This window comes from Nerophis ophidion, linkage group LG06 (genome assembly GCF_033978795.1).
Source record: "Nerophis ophidion isolate RoL-2023_Sa linkage group LG06, RoL_Noph_v1.0, whole genome shotgun sequence".
NCBI classification, from domain to species: Eukaryota; Metazoa; Chordata; class Actinopteri; order Syngnathiformes; family Syngnathidae; genus Nerophis; species Nerophis ophidion.
This window is the reverse complement of record NC_084616.1, coordinates 76674406-76690580: the sequence shown is the minus strand read 5'-3', so window position 1 is coordinate 76690580 and position 16175 is coordinate 76674406. Positions and strand designations below refer to the sequence as shown.

The 16175-nt window shown below is 39.2% G+C and overlaps 1 protein-coding gene across 6 annotated transcripts in view; it reads right to left on the bottom strand.

Annotated features, from left to right (window-relative positions):
• usp19 (ubiquitin specific peptidase 19) overlaps positions 1-16175 on the bottom strand; it is a 66122-nt gene that overhangs the window by 33036 nt on the left and 16911 nt on the right. For 4 of the 6 annotated variants that reach the window (XM_061904878.1, XM_061904879.1, XM_061904881.1 and 1 more), the window contains exons 3-5: positions 5109-5237; positions 4902-5038; positions 2126-2671 (exon numbers count right to left, since the gene is read on the bottom strand). In XM_061904878.1, coding sequence (XP_061760862.1) covers positions 2126-2671; positions 4902-5038; positions 5109-5237 — 812 coding nt within the window. Of the gene's footprint in view, positions 1-2125; positions 2672-4901; positions 5039-5108; positions 5238-9990; positions 10121-10238; positions 10383-16175 lie in introns of those variants that run through there. The other 2 variants (XM_061904883.1, XM_061904880.1) reach the window with 2 other exon arrangements.

Here is a 16175-nt window from a genome sequence, read left to right as displayed (position 1 = left end):
CATACGCCCTCACTGAGCAGAGAGGTAGCAGCATGGGTAACATTGGCTTTGATGCTCGCGGAGTGGTGCGAGTGGTAATACGAGGGAAATAAGGTGTGAATCTGGTAACAAATGAAGGAAGAATTACTAGGAAAAACAGCACAGGGTCCATCGTCAGGCAGTGGTTTGGCTTTAAGCGGGAAGATGTTTTACAAGTATGTGGCAAAAGCGTTGTTACAAAAAAGTAGCATTACTGCTAATATGTAGCATAATTTGGAAAGTCACCCGCTAGCAAATGAAGAGTGCTTGAAACTCTGCATGTCAACATCTCCGTTCCGTGCCACACCCACAAAATGCCAAAGCAACCATTTCCAGATCAACACCATATGAAAAAATTAGTCAACAACTGAAGGAGATAACGTCTGCAGTAACCTAGCACATAGCGAAGGACATACACTATTTGATTTCCTATTAAGCAGCTCATTTTTATTTGACAGTTATTGAAATAGATATATATATTTTTTTAACTATTGTAGTGGCGTTCTGTACAAAAAGTGCACTTTAGTTTAGTGTTGTTTTGATGTCATCTAAGTGACATCATGCACTAAAATGCACTAACAGCTTCTTTTAAAATGTCTCTGACAATTTTGCACTTTCTGTTTTGAAATGACATAAATGTTTGTGCTCCTGCTTAATAACGGTTTCATAAATACAGTTTTGGTAAATTAACTTAATTGTGGTTTCTCTCTCTGCACGAAAGTTTAAAGGCCTACTCAAACCCACTACTACCGACCACGCAGTCTGATAGTTTATATATCAATGATGAAATCTTAACATTGCAACACATGCCGATACGGCCGGTTTAGTTTACTAAATTGCAACTTTAAATTTCGCGTGGAAGTGTCATGCTAAAACGTCGCCGTATGATGACGTTACGCATTGTAGAGGACATTTTGTTCCAGTACCGTTCCCAGCTATAAGTCGTCTGTTTTCATCGCATAATTCCACAGTATTATGGACATCTGTGTTTCTGAATCTTTTGCAATTTGTTAAAAGAATAATGGAGACGTCAAAGAAGAAAGCTGTTGGTGGGAAGCGGTGTATTGCGGCCGCCTTTAGCAACACAAAAACAGCCGGTGTTTCATTGTTTAATTTCCTGAAAGATGCCAGTCAAGCTTTACTATGGAACAGAGATGTCAAGCGAACACGGTTGGATTGGACCACACACACTAAGTACAGTGTATTATGCAGCAATCATTTCGAAAGATCGTGTTTCGAAGAGGGTCCCTTGCGAAGGGCAGAGATGGGCATCGCCACCACCCGTCGACTGGTGCTGAAGAAAGGTGCGGGACCGACATTCAGGTTGTACAGGTACGACCATGTAATCTCACTAAAACACTAGTAACACAATAAGCAGATAAGGAATTTTCCAGAATTATCTTAGTAAATGTGTCTAATAACATCTGAATCGCTCCCACTGCCCTCGTCTTTTTTTTTTTTTTTCCTTTCTAGTCCTTCACTCTCACTTTTCTCATCCACAAATCTTTCATCCTCACTCAAGTTAATGGGGAAATTGTTGCTTTCTTCGTCCGAATCGCTCTCGCTGCTGGTGGCCATGATTGTAAACAATGTTCAGATGTGAGGAGCTCCACAACCCGTGACGTCACCCGCACATCGTCTGCTACTTCCGGTACAGGCAAGGCTTTTTTATTAGCGACCAAAAGTTGCGAAATTTATCGTCGATGTTCTCTACTAAATCCTTTCAGGGAAAATATGGCAATATCGCAAAATGATCAAGTATGACACATAGAATGGACCTGCTATCCCCGTTTGAATAAGAACATCTCATTTCAGTAGGCCTTTAAAATGATCATATATTAATTCAATATGAACAAGAATGTTTGAACACAGAGAATCATCATACTGCTGTGATTATATGCATCAAGTGTTAATTCAAGGCTAAGGCAAAATATCGGGATATATATCGTGTATCGTGACATGGCTTAAAAATATCGAGATACTAATAAAAGGCCATATCGCCCAGCCTTACACTATGGTATATCACAACAAATTGCAGACCCCATGCAGAGGAAAATGATGTAAGTTTCCATCAGGTGTGACGATTGAGCAGGATATCTTTACTCACCTGAGTCTTGTTGATATTGCTGGCAGTAGCAACAAACTTTTTATGTTCTTCCTCGCTACCTAATCTGTCCACACTTTTGTCTCTATCACTGTTTTTTGTTTGAGGGTGCTCAACAGCAGGCGAGTATGCATGTGAGGTTCTGTTCTGGACTGAGTGCAGGTCTCTGTCAGTAGTAGACTTGGCCTCCTTGGTTGTCCTCGGAGGATGTGCAGTGGTGCGCTTGGCACTGGGTTCTTGAGACTGCTGGCTGCCTTTCTGAACCGAAGCGGGTTTTGGTGAAGCGGACCTGTCGTCCCCGGATGCTTCTGTTGTCTGCACCACTGTAGAGTCCGTGGAGATTTTCTCACACGCTTGTTTGTTTTTCAGCTGGCGTTTGACACCTCGTTCAGCTTTGAAGCGTGATGCACTGTGTGAAGGGGAAGCCTGAAGCAGAGGTGATGGGGAGGACTTGAGCTTCTCTGACGACTTTGGAGCAATTGGCCTTGTCTCCGGCTCCTTGGTATTTTTGGTCTCTGCAGGTAGGCCCTCTTTCTCCTTCTTGTTGGACTATAAATGGAGGAGAAAAAAATATATACATATAGGTATAGATACATACGTGTATATATATGTATGTGTATATATATATATATATATATATATATATATATATATACACATATATATATACATACATATATATATGTGTGTTCTTATATTTTTACCCTTCTTGAGACATCAACAAGGAAAAGTACCTTCCATATGAGGAGCGGTGAACAAGTTAGGACCAAATTCATTGTCCCAATACTGAAAACCATTGCATCTAATAGAGCTAAATACTAGAGTATGTGAACATTGCTCCAAAGTCAGAATTTTTGGTTGATTTAATGTGCATACAAAAGTAAACATTGACAGGCACAAAGACAGCGATATACGATAAAACAAGACGGCAGCTAAGGAACGATTTCTATATTCATCCCTAAAAAAAACCATCAGGTGAACAGCTGATTTTACAACTAACAGGGCTGACGCAAGACAAGCCGCATCCCATATGTGACCATAGGATGAACAAATACACTATAGTACTAAGACTATAGTGGCCCTTTAACAGTTAGCTTCTACAAATGTGTTTCCCAAAGTGCGGCACAGGGGCCATCTGTGGTCTGTGACTCGTTTGTCATGGGCATAAAGCACATTAACATTAAACATTAAAATAGTGAATTAAACAAAAAATAGATATCTCATTAGCACCCCTGGTGGTGAAATCTGTCAAAATTAGGGGGGTCCTAAAAAGGAGGGATTTTTTTCCCCAAATTGACTGTGTGTTTGTTTTAAAAGTGCGCCCCTCGGGTCAACATATGAAAAAACAAGTGTGTGTAAAAATTTGAAGTGCTCCCCCTATTGCAAATATGTGTAATAACAAGTGTGTGTAAGAAATTGAAATGTGCCCCTTTGGCCAAAAAATAAAATATATATATATATATATATATATATATATATACAGAGAGAGAGAGAGAGAGAGAGAGAGGGGGAGAGAGAGAGAGAGAGAGAGAGAGAGAGGGGGAGAGAGAGAGAGAGAGAGAGATACTGTAATAACTAAGGTAAATCTGAAGATAAAAAACCAATTACAAACAAAAAATAAAAAATACAATTTTTTTTTTTTACAAAAAGCTTACCGTATTTCCTTGAATTGTCGCCGGGTATATAGTATGCGCCTGCCTTTAATTAATGCCGGGTCAAACTCGCTTCGCAAAATAATTAGTGCATGCTTAGTATTACCGCCGGGTAATTTTCAAAATGTAGGAGGCTGATTTCAATACCGGTAATTTGAAATCGCATAAAGGGAAGAAGATTAGGAGCTTTTCAGTAGGATTTAAGGTCCAAGCTATTGAATATGCTAAAAAGAACAGTAAGCAGCTATGTTTTATTAATATACCGTACCTCCTGTGTCAAATATGAGTCATTAAATGACTCCCGCCTTCTGGTGGTAGGGGGCGCTAGTGATCCTTCTTGCGACTACTCGGCTGCAGAAGAAGTGACATGTGCTGGGAACGGTGGGGTGCACGACAGACCTTTTTAGGATGTAACACCACTACTCCTATGCTGGCTATGTAAACAACCAGGGTGGGAATAAAGATTGTTCCAGTCCTAAATACCCAGTGTATTATTTATACAACAACACTTCATGGTGGCAGCGGTGGGATAAATAAATCACCCACGGAGCAGAACGGGAGGGGGAGTTGTCAAATGATAATACTGTCGCCGCCCGCATGTGAGGAGCCGAGCTAACTGATAGCAACGGTCTGATAGCAGTTTTCTAAACTGTACTTTCAATCGAAGCAGGAGGTAATAAAGGAAGATCTCCATCGAGACAGAAGAGACTTTTAAAACTGAAGAAAGATAAGGAAGACTTCTATAAACAAGTTAGCGATGCTTTTGATCAGAAGGAGCTGGCATGGACTTCATTTATAAGTAAAGGTAAGACTATAATAACGTTTTTTTTTTTTATTAAATGTGCTTTTCATGATGGTATCCTTACGTCACACTCAATTTTTTACTGCATGCCTTTGTTAAGTGCCGGAGTGAGAAGAGGTTTAAAATTAATTAGCGCCCCGGCGGCAATTCAAGGAAATACGGTACCTTTTTAAATCTGCATAGTTTGTAAATATTATCAATGTTGTAAATACAAATATTTCTATATCTAGAAAGGGTGGTCTTAAATAGGTAGGCATTTTTCAGAGGTCTCAAGAAGGTAAGAAATACAAGAATGTGTGTGTTGTCAAATATTTAGCTGGCTTACTTTTAGTGAAGGCCAAATATGAAAAGGAATCTTCTTTTGCAGAATGACCAAGAGGAAACCTCCCTTCTCCTTGTACTGGAGCCGACTACAGGAGGCCTCTATTTCCTCCTGTAGGTAGCACGACCACTGACGCTCATCTGAAAATAAAGTGAGTCACTTTCTTTTCCTACTCAAATTTTCTTTGTGTCGCCTAAAAGACAACGTTACCTGGGAAGCGCACATGGCAGTGAGTATCGGTAAAGGTTGTGTTGACATCCTCGATCCTTTGCACACTTTCACCACAGCGCAGCTTGATGATCACTTCACTGGCGTTTTGTTTCCAGTCCACAAACACATCTAGAAAACACAAACACAACAAATATATTAGCGGTTTGGTACTGAATTTGACACTTTTATAGGCAACGACCAAATACTGTTGGTACTACCGGGTATTGAATAATGTGAAATCAAAAGGTGCCATATTTTGATACCTTTGTTGCGTGTCATGTCTGATCGTAGACTCAACACTGGCTTAAGGAAACAATCATTCAAGGAGCACTCAGGGCGGACTCGGCCAAACTCCCTTTAAGTAATGTTGCAATATTCAACAACATGGTAGGCTCCAGCACCCCCCGCGACCCCGAAAGGGACAAGCGGTATTAAATGGATGGATGGCACATAGTAAGTATACTTGGTAGAAAGTAGGGGTGTAACGGTACACAACAATTTCGGTTCGGTACGTACCTCGGTTCAGAGGTCACGGTTCGGTTCATTTTCGGTACAGTAAGAAAACAACAAAATATACACCCGAATAAGTTTTCCAACTTGTTTAAGTCGGGGTCCACGTTAATCAATTCATGGTGATAAGAGTATTTCCATTGTTTACACAACGTGCAGTGCGCTACTTAATAGGGATGTCCCGATCCGATATTGATATCGGAAATCAGTCCGATATTAGCCAAAAAAGTGAATATCGGATTTTATCGGACTGAATCTAAAAACTCCGATATAAGCGCTCCGATATTAGCTGTCCATTTGCCGCTGCAGCACTTCTATAATAGGTGACTCTGGTTTGATCATACTCAAACACGTTGGTGCCGGCCGCGGAAGAAGAGCGTCTCTGATCCAGCATGCACAGCCCAGGTGATCACAACAATGACAACGCGTGTGCTTGCGGCAAAGTGTAGTGATGTCGGCTGTGTGGAAGTATTTTAACGTAAACTCGGACAAAGACGTTGCCGCTAAATGCAACATTTGTCAGGCGCAAGTGTCCCTTAAAGGGACAGAACCGGGAAGGTTCAATACGAGCCAGCTCATCGAACATTTGAAAAAACACCACAAAAAAGAACATGAGGATTTTCGCGAGAGCAGCAAGGCAAGCAATTAACCTTTGGCTCGCTTCAGCAACCCACACTGGCCGAAAGCTTTGCAAGACGTGACAAACTACCACGGGACAGTGAAAAAGCAATAGCCTTAACAGAAAAGATAGCCCAGTTTATTGTGCTTGATGACCAGCCCCTGTCGGTGGTGAGTAATGTCGGGTTTAAACGCTTGATGGAGCACCTCGAACCTCGCTACATTATTCCTAGCCGCCACTACATTGTAGACAAAACAGCACAGCATGCCGAAATGCTTATCTTGTTAAAAAAAAATCTCCACATTATGCTCGGACTGCAGAAAGTGGAGAAGGAGGAGGAGGAGTAGTAAGGGTAGTCAGCACTGACTGATTATTATTTGTTTTATGCTCTTGTTATTAGAGTAATATGTTTATTGTGTTTACATTATTCTTCAATGAAGACTAACAGTATATACTACATTGTTTTGGGCACAGACAGTCAGTGAAACTGGAGCTGTGAACTCTTAACTTAGAGCAGTTGGACAGTGGACAGTATTGTGTTGTTTTTGTCCCTGCCAACAGTTGTTTCCAACATATGCTGACAGCAAAAAAATAACTGAAGTGAACTTGAATTGTTTGCACTTTAATTGGATTTATTTAGATTATTTTTCAGGGTCTTCTCATTTATTTTTAATTGATTCTATTCAATTGTATAATCATGTTGGTATTAGTGGTTATTTTGCACTTTAAATATAACATCTTGTTTTTATTGGATTTGTTGAGGTAATACTCTTATGTTAAAGGTTTAAATATTTGTAACCAATTGGTTAATAATAAATGGGTCAGTTTTTCCTATACCTACTCTTGCTGACTATTGTTTTCTGTTTTAACACTATAACATCAGTAACAGTAACATCACTTTATCAAGCCTTTTCTAACATTCCACACAACAAAATAAGGAATAAATATACTGTATGTATGATTCGTGCCTATTTCATATAGTATTGATATCGGTATCGGCTAATACTCAAGGCTACAATATCGGTATAGTATCGGAAGTGAAAAAGTTGTATCGGGACATCCCTACTACTTAATATGTCCGTGTCGTTCGATACACTTTCGAACCGAACCCCCCGTACCGAAACGGTTCAATACAAATACACGTACCGTTAAACCCCAAGTAGAAAGTGCTTGATAGTAAGTAAAGTAAGGCTCCACCTTTCCAAAATGCGCTAGCTTAATGCTAATTTACATTAGATTTGCCATTAACGGGCACCACTATCAGCATTAGCGATTTTACATAGCGTTTTAAACACCTGTAAATTTTGGCAATATGAATGTCTATCTGTGTTGGCCCTGTGATGAGGTGGCGACTTGTCCAGGGTGTACCCTGCCTTCCGCCCGATTGTAGCTGAGATAGGCGCCAGCGCCCCCCGCGACCCCGAAAGGGAATAAGCGGTAGAAAATGGATGGATGGATGAATGTTACAATCAAACAGTATTGTACTGCATTGGTTCACATGGGAACAGTGCACATCCCTAAACATATTACACATTCTGGTACCCACAGAGAATCATAATACGGACAAACAAGCTGAAAACACGCCCACACAGCTCTGATTACACACACATACACATTCATTGAACTACAGAGACACACATTAATACACAGACACTTGAATTGGATTACAGACGCACAGATCGAGATAAGTATTTCCAAATAATTTTTCTACAATAATACTTCTTCTGAAGTGTAGTTATCAATCACGGTTGTCAAATCATTTCAATTTAAAACGGCAATACTAACCGCAGGGCTTGAATTTAACCACGTAATGCCCTAAAAAATTGACAAGCATTGATGAAAAGAACATGCCGTGACCACCCTTGACTTTTTACTTGTTATTGGACTAGGGATATAAAGATAAGCCGCGGTAAAATTCCAGAAGGTTAATAATACTGTTTACATTTGACCCGAACACCCTTGTGTGGCGTTCGGGTCTGTGGGACCTGTTATCATTTTTTAGTAAAAGAAAAATGATACGATTAATTAATTTTTCAAACTGAGACTCACTGACCTGGCTCATTTTCTGTGAAGAACATATATCAGAATACATATTTAATGATATTTCCACACCCATGCTTCACATGGAGGAAGAAGAATACTGAGTTGCATCCCAAGAACACCAAACCTACTGTGAAGCATGGGGGTGGAAACATCCCGCTTTGGGGTTGTTTTTCTGCTAAGTGGACAGGACGATTGAGCCGTGTTAAGGAAAGAATGAATGGGGCCATGTATCGTGATATTTTGAGCCAAAACCTCCATCCATCAGTGAGAGCTTTGAATGGCTGACCAAATACTTATTTTCCACCATAATTTACAAATAAATTCTTTAAAATTCCTACAATGTGAATTCCTGGATTTTTTTTCCCACATTCTGTCTCACAGTTGAAGTGTACCTATGATGAAAACTACAGACCTCTGTCATCATTTTAAGTGGGAGAACTTGCACAGTCGGTGGCTGACTAAATACTTTTTTGCCCCACCGTAGCATATAGCAGTTAGCATTCCATGACCCACAATGCACTTCTGCCATGACCCTTCCCTATTCCTATTGGTTGACATGTGTGCGACGATTCCTGACATTTTCTTTGTCTCTTCCGCGAATGAGATAAATATTATTATTTGATATTTTACGGTAATGTGTTAATAATTTCACACATAAGTCGCTCGGGAGTATATGTCACACCCGACCTAACTATGAAAAAACTGCGACTTATAGTCCGAAAAATACGGTATATATATATATATATATATATATATATATATATATATATATATACACACACACATACACATATATATATATATATATATATACATATACCACAGTGCCCTTCCAACTTGCCTTGGTGCCCTAAAATATGTGCCTTCCTTTAAGGCAACACTTGCCTTGACCTTAAAAGGTTAAAATTCGAAGCCTGAAAAAGTTGTTAGTTTTAACGCACTTATCTTAATTACCGTTCATCGTTACATCCCTAGTAGGTGCTTGTTTTTGCTTCATGTTTTGCCAAGGAATTCAGTGTTGATATCAGTGCTTTACGGCAACGTGTCCATTTGTCATCCAGTTCCTTTATTGCTAGTTCAGCTATAAACAAATATAAAAAGAGAGTCTCTTTTTACCAAAAGGCCATTGTCACATGCAGTTTTATTTCCCAACCATAATAGTTTAAGTAAACAGAGGATCAACCACAGCAACATATATAAAAAACATCCTGGTGATGTGTTTTAGTTGTGAAAATATGATCAATATGTAAACACAGTCAAAAACGCCATTCGCTTTACGTTAGTTTGTATTCTAGATCCATACTGTACTACAAAATTTACAACAACAAATGTTATTTTCCTGTTTTAAGCAGAGCCACATTAAAATATCTCAATATTTTTTAGTTGCATTACATACTACCTGAGAAATGAACATTTATTTCCTGTTTTCATTTCTTTCACAACTTGTTTAGGAAGCAAACTAACTGGTTTTAAACGACTTCCGCCCTCCGAAATGTGTTATTATGGCTCCCTTCACTGCTTCAAGGTCAAAACACACTTACCTTTTTAACAGAATCAATATTACAGGAGTACGCTCCACAACGCCAGTATGATTCAAATTGAACACTTAAGCATTAAAATACTGACATTCACGCTATTCTAACTACTGGGACAGTTACATTTACAAGTACAACAAATATTACATGCCGTTTCTCAAGGTATAAACTCAACTGCCTTGAAGCTCAAACAAGTAGCCAGGCCCAGTCGAATCAGAGTGGATACAAATAAACAGCCGACCGTGGTGCACCTGCTCGCACTCATTCAGGCCATGCCACTGCACTCGCATGCTCAAGCTGCGCAATCAAAGTAGCAACCACAGAAAGACACGTTTAACCGTCAAACACGGAAACCTTTTAAACGGGGAAAAAAAGTTTAACAACCCCCGCAGCAAAAATCACACAATGAAACACGGCAAATACCATTTATCATAGCGAGCCCAAAGCTGTGGAAGTAGTTCCAAGTGAAATATCATCCCCGACGTACAGGGTCACAACTTTAGAGAACGTATGTGTGCTGCTGCTCGTATTTAGTCTGCGCACTAAACTTAAGAGCCTTGACTCAGCTCTCTCTCCCTCTAAATGTCAGGACCAACACAATCCTTTTGAGCTCGTTGCAGTTCCTTGTGTCACAGCAGCTTTCCTGCCAAACACTCATAAAGCAACACACACACAAACAGCAAATGCAAAAAAAAAGTTCCGATGCAGGTCCACTAAAACAGTGTTTCCCCTTAGAGCAGGGGTCGGCAACCCAAAATGTTGAACGAGCCATATTGAACAAAAAATACCAAAAACAAGTCTGCCTGGAGCCACAAAAAAATTAATAGCCATATTACATACAGATAGTGTGTCATGACATATACATTGAATTAAGAGGACTTAAAGGAAACCAAATGAGCTCAAATATAGCAACACATGAGGCATAATGATGCAATATGTACATATAGCGAGCCTAAATAGCATGTTAGCATCGATTAGCTTGCAGTCATTCAGGGACCAAATATGTCTGATTAGCACTCCACACAAGACAATAACAGCAACAAAACTCCCCTTTGTGCATTCACGCACAACGTTAAAGGGGAACATTATCACAATTTCAAAAGGGTTAAAAACAATAAAAATCAGTTCCCAGTGGCTTGTTGTATTTTTTGAAGTTTTTTTCAAAATTTTACCGGTCCCGGAATATCCCTAAAAAAAGCTTTGAAGTGCCTTTTTATCGCTCTCTGCGAAGACACTGGCCATTTTCCTGTGACGTCACACAGTGCTGCCAATGTAAACAAACAATGGCGAATAGCACAACAAGATATAGCGACATTAGCTCCGATTCAGCCTCGGATTTCAGCGACTTAAGCGATTCAACAGATTACGCATGTTTTGAAACGAATGGTTGGAGTATGAAAATATTGAAGAAGTAACTGAAGCTATTGAGCGAATAGTTATTGACGCTATTCATAGCCATAGCATGGCCGAATAGCTGCTTTAGCATCGGCGGTAAAATATGCGGACCAAACGATCAGGACTTTCGCATCTTGTGACACGGGAGCAACTTAAATCCTTCGATTGGTAAGTGTTTTTTTCGCATTAAATGTGGGTGGAAGGAAACGTAATATAGTTGCAAATGCATCTCCAGGTTATCCATACATCTCTGTGCCATGTCTGCTTTAGCACCGCCGGTAAATAGCATGTTAGCATCGATTAGCGTAGCATGTTAGCATCGATTAGCTGGCAGTCACGCCGCGACCAAATATGTCTGATTAGCACATAAGTCAACAACATAAACAAAACTCACCTTTGTGATTTCGTTGACTTTATCGTTGCAAATGCATCTGCAGGTTATCCATACATCTCAGTGACATGACTGTCATCGCCGGTAAAATGTGCAGACACTCCGCCACATTCAAGGGGGTCTGGCGGCAGATTTTTTTGCTACTTTCGCAACTTCGGGCCGGTGGTGCAACTTGAATCCCTCCCAGTTAGTGTTGTTACACCCTCCGACAACACACCGACGAGACATGATGTCTCCAAGGTTCCAAAAAATAGTAGAAAAAACGTAAAATAACAGAGCTGAGACCCGGTGTTTGCAATGTGTTGAAAATGACGGCTGTATTACCTCGGTGACGTCACGTTCTGACGTCATCGCCAAAAGAGACATAAACAGAAAGGCTTTTAATTCGCCAGAATTCACCCATTTAGAGTTCGGAAATCGGTTAAAAAAAATATATGGTCTTTTTTCTGCACCATCAAGGTATATATTGACGCTTACATAGGTCTGGTGATAATGTTCTCCTTTAAAAGTTCGGTGGACAAAAGGAGACAGAAAAAGAAGTAGCATTAAACACGTCCTAGAAAGTCGGAGAAAAGTTGTACATATAATCACGGTGAGTTCAAGGACCGCCAAAATTAGTAGGACAAAACGGCGCTCGCCAAATACTCGAATCAGTGAAGCATGTTTAATAAAAACAGTGTGCTTTATAACAATTAGAAAGGTCTTTGTCATATTTGTCCTCCTGCAGAAACCATATTTAAACAAAAAATTTATTTTTTTTCCTTTTTAATATTTTTTTAAAAAAGCTCCAGAGAGCCACTAGGGCGGTGCTAAAGAGCCACATGCGGCTCTGGTGCCGCGGGTTGCCGACGCCCGCCTTAGAGCTTTGAGGGCATGGAGTGGGGACATTTTTGACATCAACTCACTCTTTTGCAGTTATATATGATCAGATGCTGGCCAGGTGAGACCAAAATAGAACTCTTTGGCATAAATTGGACTCTGTGGGGTTTGGATGCAGAGGAATGCTCAATGTGGTGATACAACATTTAAACAAATATTTTAAATGATCTACAAAGTCAAAACAAACCGTATGATCACTAAAATTAAGACTTGTCAACCTTTTGGGTAGTTTTGAGGTAATTATCCGCCTGTATACCGTATTTTTCGGACTATAAGTCGCAGTTTTTTTCATAGTTTGGCCGGGGGTGCGACATATACTCCGGAGCGACTTATGTGTGAAATTATTAACACATTACCGTAAAGTATCAAATATTTTTTATCTCATTTGCGGAACAGACGAAGAAAATGTCAGCAATCGTCACATACACGTCAACCAATAAGAATTCGGCGGGGGAGGGTCATGGAATGCTAACTGCTATATGCTACTGTCGTAGCTATTAAGATGAATCATTTCAACGTTGGCGGTAACTTATAAAAACTGAGAAGGGCTGAACAAAAATGGCACCGAAAGGGAAATCATGTACTGCAGATTACAAGCTGGATGTAGTGAAATATGCAGCAGAAAACGACAAATGGAAGCGGCGCATACCTTTGGAGTTGGCAGAGTTGTTTAGAAGCGACATCGAGGAAGATTTCATGGGATTTATCGATTAGGAGTGACAGATTATTTGGTAAACGTATAGCATGTTCTATATGTTATAATTATTTGAATGATTCTTACCATAATATGTTAACATAGCAGGCACCTTCTCAGTTGGTTATTTATGCCTCATATAACCTACACTTATTCAGCCTGTTCTTCACTATTTTTCTTTACTTTAAATTGCCTTTCAAATGTCTATTCTTGGTGTTGGGTTTTATCAAATAAATTTCCCCCAAAAATGCAACTTATACTCCAGTGCGACGTATATATGTTTTTTTCCTTTGTTTTTTCGGCTGGTGCGATGTATACACCGGAGCTACTTATAATCCAAAAAATACGGAATACAGTCCACTGATAACATTGGAACCAATTGTAGAAAATAATCATTTTAATATCTAATTTATAGGTAACCATTTAATGATTTTTAAGTACCATTATCAGCATTGAAATGGCCAATATTGCCCCTGTAACTACTTGGTTGTAGATCGGTGTCCAAATTAGTACTATCTCCTAAAACTAATGTGAAGTTTAAAAATAATGCTTATAAGGGTGTATAACATTTTTAACAGAAGTGTCGACATAACCACGTTACAAAATAAACTTACCAGGTATTAACAGTAAATTAACAGGTAGATTAGTAATGTTTTGAACATTACTGGATGTTACCGCATACATCAGAAGCAAAATTAAGAGCCTTTGTAAACCATTTTGAAAGGGTTCTTGTAAGCCAAATAATAGATTGTGATATATAACGGAGGCTGCAATATATATTGCAATGTATATTTTATGCTGCATCGCCCATCCCTCTGTCTAACATGTGTAATAAGTTTGTTCTAACTTAGAATGCAAATATGTACCGTATTTTCCGGACTATAAGCCGCTACTTTTTTTCCAACACTTTCAACCCTGCTCTGCGGGTTCTAAAACAGTGCGGCGAATTTATGTTGGGTTTTTTTGTTGCTAAAAGCCATTTTGTTTTGTATTCATCAAATACTTTTCATAGTACACCAACAGACACTGAAAAGGTGTGTTATTGTTTATGCTATGGCGCCATTTTTTTAGGATGCGATTGCTTGCATGAGGTGGGAGACGAAAATGTACTTCCCATGTCATGTCTTGAACTGGAAGTAAGACCATCCACAGCAATTCTGATCGCAATGATTTTCAGTTATCACTCCAAGCAACATTTGTAAGTTTTACAATAGAACTAAAACAATTCATATTTACTAATAACATCTGTGGGGATGTTTTCATGCATATTTGTACATGCTATTGCAATGAATCAAAGCTTGCAATGTTAGCATTAGCAAATATGCTAACACATTTAAAAGTGTATGTGTTAGTATTAATAACATATAATTGGCGTCCCACTGGGTGTGAATTCTCCCTGCCCACTGGGTGTGAGTTTTCCTTGCCCTTATGTGGGTTCTTCCGAGGATGTCGTAGTCGTTATGGTTTGTACAGTCCTTTGAGACATGTGTGATTTGGGGTTATATAAATAAACATTGATTGATTGATGATTGATAATTACATTCCAATTTGTATAGTTTCAGTTTAGTAAATTAACCAATAAGTCAGTGTAGAGTTATTAAGTCTGTTTAGCTGATTGGAGAGCAAGCTTCCGCAGCTAGTGGGTCCATCACGAAGACTTATATTTTGTTTTAATTTGCCATTTTACTACCTTGAGAAAGGCACCCTTTGCTAACAATTAAGATGTGTAAACAAACATTTACACAGTATTTCGTACCTGAATATATCTGCAGCTTATTCTGCAGTTCTGTGCGGTAAGTATATATGTAAAAAAATATGTTTTTCTTCTTAAATTTGATGGGTACGGCCTAAATACTGGTGCGCTCTATAGCCCGGGAAATACAGTAATTGAAAACGCATGTACAAATTTATAAAATAAGATAAATGTAGTCAAATATTGATTGTAATATTTACCAAAAGCCAGACAAGGTCTCAGGCAGTTACAATTAAACAACTACAACAACAAATAAATTGCCCCATTTAGATTAAAAAGCTTTTGTCCACCTTAAAAAAAGATGAATAAATCATCCTCGATCATCCTTCCCCCCTCTTCCTCTGCAAACAAAACTACCATTCATGCTTTGACTGAATACGAGCTTGTTTCCACAAAGAGGATGGTGGTGTCATGTTGACTTTAGCTTTGAAACTAACCGACTCACTGCGCCAAAGGTGCTTTCAAATAATAATGTGACGACACAATAACTAAATCAGGGTGACCATTTTTACCATAAATCTGGGTTTACTTGACCTCCTTGCACAATTTCATATGCTCGTGAGTAGTTTGAAGTTTGCATTTTTGACATAAATGTTGAAATGTAGCATCTGTGCCGCTGCGTCATCATTATGCTGAGCCTGCATCTTCAGTGTCTGCAAGGTCAAAGACTCCTTGGAGTTAATGAATGTCATCACTCGACCGTGAACGACACCAGAGTGCAGAAGTGTAAACGCAACATCGAGTAGAAGCAGCAATGACATGTCCATGTGTGAGATGAATAAAGCTTTTTGTTTACTGAAAGGACAATGTGCATATCTGCTGTCTAGAAAATGTATGCTCAAATGATTTATATTGAGCTCTGGCTAGGGATGGGTAACATATTTGGTATTTTAAACAAGTTCTGATTTTAATTGCAATATTGGGTATGACGTGACGTCTTGAGTGCTGCTGACTCCACATCAGCTCAAGCATGTGGCAAGCAAACAGGCGTAATCTTAGCTAACAACCTCTCAGTAATAGGGAAATGGCCGATAACTATATTGTGATATATGTATTCATATTGATACTTTTTATGATGTTTTTAAGCCTTCCAATAAATACAGTACAATGATGTCCAACTTCCCAAGGGTGCTATATATCAGTGGCGAGTGTGTTTGAGACCCAGGTATTATGAACGCAGCTAAGGTAATAAAATAATTAAAATAAATCTAAAGTTAATTGCAGCTTTGAGTGATGGCTTCATCTGGC